The sequence below is a fragment of the Chaetura pelagica genome, unplaced genomic scaffold, assembly GCF_000747805.2.
Source record: "Chaetura pelagica isolate M959 unplaced genomic scaffold, ChaPel_1.0 scaffold1258, whole genome shotgun sequence".
NCBI classification, from domain to species: domain Eukaryota; kingdom Metazoa; phylum Chordata; class Aves; order Apodiformes; family Apodidae; genus Chaetura; species Chaetura pelagica.
This window is the reverse complement of record NW_009954342.1, coordinates 1-4,689: the sequence shown is the minus strand read 5'-3', so window position 1 is coordinate 4,689 and position 4,689 is coordinate 1. Positions and strand designations below refer to the sequence as shown.

Here is a 4,689-nt window from a genome sequence, read left to right as displayed (position 1 = left end):
GCTGGTCAAGGCAGGAGCAGAAGGTTTTTTGCCTCCTCCCCCCCAAAAAAAGTGCTCACCTTGGCTTTTCTTCCAGACGGCGTTGGAGCCGGGAGGGCCGGGCAGGCAGGGCCGGGGGCGATGCTGGGCAGGGGGCTGGGCCAGCCCCAGGGCCGTGGGGGGCACGTAGGAGAGGAAAGAGCCCGGCACTGAGGAAGGGGGTGGTCCTGAGAACCGACTCAAGGATGGTGGGCCGAAAAGGTTGGGTTCCAGCAGCGGGAAGGGGTGGGAGGTGGGGGAGAGCAGGGAGCCCGGCAGGTCGGGCAGGGCGGCTTCGGTCTCCTGGGGTCGGATCATGTTAGGAAGCTTGGGAAGCCCTTCAGGTGGTTTGACCGGGGTTTCTTTTTCCAGGGTGGAGGAGGAGGTAGCAGGTAAAGAGGGTCTGTCAGCTCGGGGAGGGTGAGGGGGGTTGGTGGTGCTGTCAGAGCAGACGTGAAGGTGTTTGAAGAGAGAGCGGTGTGTCCGGAAGCGCAGCAGGCAGTTCTCACATCTGCAGGGACAGACAGGGGGCATTGAAGGGTGACAGTCCCCTCTGCATCACACCCCCACACCCCCACCCCCTGCCTCCACACCCCCTCCAGGGTTTGCCTCCAAGATGTGGGGTGGGGGTGTCTGCACAGGTGGGAGCTGCAGTGCCTGGGGATGCTTGGGAGCTGCTGGGTGACCCCCCAGGGAGGATGTGAGGGTGGAGGTGGGTGCAGGGAGGTGGGAGAGGGGCAGGGGATGGGGAAGGGGACCAGAGGGACTCACTTGAAGTAGCGGTTTGGCTTGTAGTGCACCTTCATGTGGGCCATGAGGTCCTGCATGCTGGGGAAGGTCTCTGTGCAGCCCAGCGTGGGGCACTGGAAGGTTTTGCCTGAGCAAAGAATCGCAGAAGGGTTTGAGTTGGAAGGGACCCTAAAAGATCATGCAGTTCCAACCCCCTTGCATGGGCAGGGACACCTCCCACCAGCCCAGGTTGCTCCAAGCCCCATCCAACCTGCCCTTCAACACTGCCAGGGATGGGGCAGCCACAGCTTCCCTGGGCAACCTGTTCCAGGCTCTCACCACCCTCACAGGGAAGAGTCAGCAACAACCTGGCTGTGCTGCACCCCCAGGGCTGCCCCACCAACAGATCTCCAGCACCTCCCGTGCCCTCCCCACTCCCACCCAGTGCTGGGGAGCATCTCCTGGAGGCACAGGCACCATCACCAGCTCTGGCTCAGCTGCAAGCCCCACTTTGCCAGGCCCCCCCAGGAGCAAGGCAGCGTGTCCCGGCCTCACCCTCGAGGGACTGCGTGGGTCTGTAGTGAACCTTCAGGTGGTCCATCAGCTCCTGCATGCTGGGAAAGGCCAGTTTGCAGCCGTAGCTTGAGCACTGGTAATGCTTCCCTGGAAGGAGACAAGATGAGTTGGCCTGGTCCCTGCCCTGGTGTCACCTCCCTGGGCAGGGCTGGGCTCGGGCTCACCTGGGACAGGTCTGCGCTTCAGCAGGCGCAGCTCCTGGGCTGGGGTCCCTGCAGCCTTCAGCATGGGCAGAGCCACCTCGCTGCAACCTGCCAGGGAGAGGCTGTTGGGAGCAGGTACAGGCAGAGCAGGCAGCACAGGCAGCGTTGAGCCTCAGCCCCTGCCTAAACCACCTCCTTCTTCACCCTCCTCCCTGTCCTTCAGGGAACCAGGCAGGCTCTGGCTTGGGAGGTTGTCATGGTTGGACTCAGGATCAGCAGCTAAAGGTGCTGGAGAGGGAGGAGCCCTCCAGGGTGGTAAGAGGTGCTCTAGAAAAAGCTGATGAAGGCAAAAGCTGCTGGTGCCTCCAACGTGTTGGGTGATGCCCCATGGACACCCTCAGGGTGCTCCCAGCCACCCTTCTGGGGTGGGATTTGCCCAAAGGGGCCTCAGAGTCACAGCAGCAAAAGCTTCTCCCTCCCATCCTGGCCTGACTCCTCTCACCAGCCTCTCCCCAAGGCACAAGGGACTCACCTGCCCCCTCTCTGGTATATTTACCCCCCAGGGGGAAGGTGGGCACAGCCTCATCCTTCTCTGTCTTCATGGCCTGGTCGGGATGGGCACAGGGTGAGGAACGTGTCACCAACAGGGTCTTCTCCTGGAGATGCTGCACCAAACACAAGGGCAGGAGTTTAAATGCTGGCATGGAGAGATGGTGACTGCCTCCCTCTCCTCCTCCTCCTCAGTGTCCTGTGGCTCTGGGACTGACCCTCCTGCCCAGGGACCTCCCAGACCAAAGTGGCAGGAGATCCTGGTGTCACTGGGGCTCTGCAGCATTTCTGTGGGCAACCTGGGGGTTTTGTGGGTGACCCCCCCAAGGGGAGCAGCTGCTGGACCTTGAATCATAGAATTGTTTGAGTTGGAAGGGGCTTTTAAGATCATCTAGATCCAACCCCCCTGCATGGGCAGGGACACCTCCCACCAGCCCAGGCTGCTCCAAGCCCCATCCAACCTGCCCTTCAACACTGCCAGGGATAGGGCAGCCACAGCTTCCCTGGGCAACCTGTTCCAGGCTCTCACCACCCTCACAGGGAAGAGTCAGCAACAACCTGGCTGTGCTGCACCCCCAGGGCTGCCCCACCAACAGATCTCCAGCACCTCCCGTGCCCTCCCCACTCCCACCCAGTGCTGGGGAGCATCTCCTGGAGGCACAGGCACCATCACCAGCTCTGGCTCAGCTGCAAGCCCCACTTTGCCAGGCCCCCCCAGGAGCAAGGCAGCGTGTCCCGGCCTCACCCTCGAGGGACTGCGTGGGTCTGTAGTGAACCTTCAGGTGGTCCATCAGCTCCTGCATGCTGGGAAAGGCCAGTTTGCAGCCGTAGCTTGAGCACTGGTAATGCTTCCCTGGAAGGAGACAAGATGAGTTGGCCTGGTCCCTGCCCTGGTGTCACCTCCCTGGGCAGGGCTGGGCTCGGGCTCACCTGGGACAGGTCTGCGCTTCAGCAGGCGCAGCTCCTGGGCTGGGGTCCCTGCAGCCTTCAGCATGGGCAGAGCCACCTCGCTGCAACCTGCCAGGGAGAGGCTGTTGGGAGCAGGTACAGGCAGAGCAGGCAGCACAGGCAGCGTTGAGCCTCAGCCCCTGCCTAAACCACCTCCTTCTTCACCCTCCTCCCTGTAGATCCAACCCCCTGCATGGGCAGGGACACCTCCCACCAGCCCAGGCTGCTCCAAGCCCCATCCAACCTGCCCTTCAACACTGCCAGGGATGGGGCAGCCACAGCTTCCCTGGGCAACCTGGGCCAGGCTCTCACCACCCTCACACTCCACAATTCCCTCCTCATGTCTCACCTCAATCTCCCTCTGCCACTTTTCATCCATCCCCCCTTGTCCTCTCCCTCCCTGCCCTTGTCCCAAGCCCCTCCCCAGCTTTCCTGGAGCCCCTTCAGGCCCTGTCATTTGTCACCTTCTCCAGGATGGTGCCCAACACTTTTTATTCTCTAGGACCCTCCGCTCTGCAACCCTGAGCACGATGCTCCAACCCAGGTGCCACTGACCTGCCAGTGTCCCCATCCCCACTGACCCCCAGGTGACCATTCAAGATGTGACCCCCCCAGTACCACTGTCCCCATCCCCACTGACCCCCAGGTGGCCACTGGAGATGTGACCCCCAAAGAGTCAGTGCAAACCCTGCCCTGGAAACCCAGATCCTGGAGCCACCACAAATTCAGTGTCACTTTCTGAAGGGTTTTCCTGGAGCAGGTTCAGCATCCCTGAAAACCTGCTGGCACCAACCCCCCCTCCCTCCCTGGCAAAATCCTTTTTCAGGGGGGGGAACTGATGGTGATGGGGTGAGCAGGAGGGTTTGCAGCTACTGGTCACTTGGAGCAGCTGCTGGTGCTGAGTCAGTTAATAATTAATACAGCTCATTTCCCCCAAACAAACCAGGGGCCTGACATGAATCTCTAAGCACAGGAGGCTTTTAAAACCCCAACCCCGGGAGGATAAACGGGATGAACAACCCTAGAGGAGCATCCCTGGGTGAGTTTGTGGCCAGAGGCTGCCAAGGTTTCCCGAAATGCAGCTCCTGGTGTAGGAGCTGGGAGACAAAAGGCTGGGAACAAGGGCTCATGTGATGGAGGGGAGAGGAGGGAGGGATGGGGGGGAGGGAGCAGCCACAGGCTGTGACAGCAGCACCGCCCCACCACTGCCTCTGGGCTCCCAAGGCCTGTTGGAAATTCAAATGCACCTTAAAAACACCCCCGTTGCCTTCAGACATCACAGGGAGCTCTGCCAAGGTCGGGGAAGGGGGGCAGAAGGGAGATGCTCTGGGGGATCACAGCTCTGAGCTTCGGGATGCCCCCCAGAAGAAGGTGGGTGCCCTCACCCTGACCTGGGGCAAAGCCTTCCTGGTTGACCACCTTGTTCTGAGGGCAGGTTCCCTGCTTTCCTGTTCCAAGAGCTGCCCAGAGTGCCCCACGGAGCTCCCCTGGACATCCAGAGGGGTGAGCACTGAGCCTGGTGCTGTGTCCTCGTGGGAGATGCTCAGCCAGTGGTTCCTTGGGAAGCACCTTGCAGCCCCAGCTGCCTGTGGTCCCTGCCTGCCCCCCCTCTTTTGGTTGCTCCAAAGCCACCAGCAACCCTGGGGGCACGTGAGGAGGGGGAGAACCTGCCATCCCCCCATGTCCCTGCACCACCCTGGTGCCCACCTGCTTGCCCAAGGTGACC

At 61.6% G+C, this 4,689-nt stretch overlaps 1 protein-coding gene across 1 annotated transcript in view; it reads right to left on the bottom strand.

Annotated features, from left to right (window-relative positions):
* ZNF414 (zinc finger protein 414) overlaps nt 1-2,068 on the bottom strand; it is a 4,764-nt gene extending 2,696 nt beyond the window's left edge. Inside the window, exons 1-5 of the mRNA XM_010004202.1 lie at nt 1,969-2,068; nt 1,488-1,574; nt 1,303-1,410; nt 790-895; nt 60-529 (exon numbers count right to left, since the gene is read on the bottom strand). Coding sequence (XP_010002504.1) covers nt 60-529; nt 790-895; nt 1,303-1,410; nt 1,488-1,574; nt 1,969-2,068 — 871 coding nt within the window. The remainder of the gene's footprint in view (nt 1-59; nt 530-789; nt 896-1,302; nt 1,411-1,487; nt 1,575-1,968) is intronic.
* Nucleotides 2,069-4,689: the final 2,621 nt, after the last annotated feature.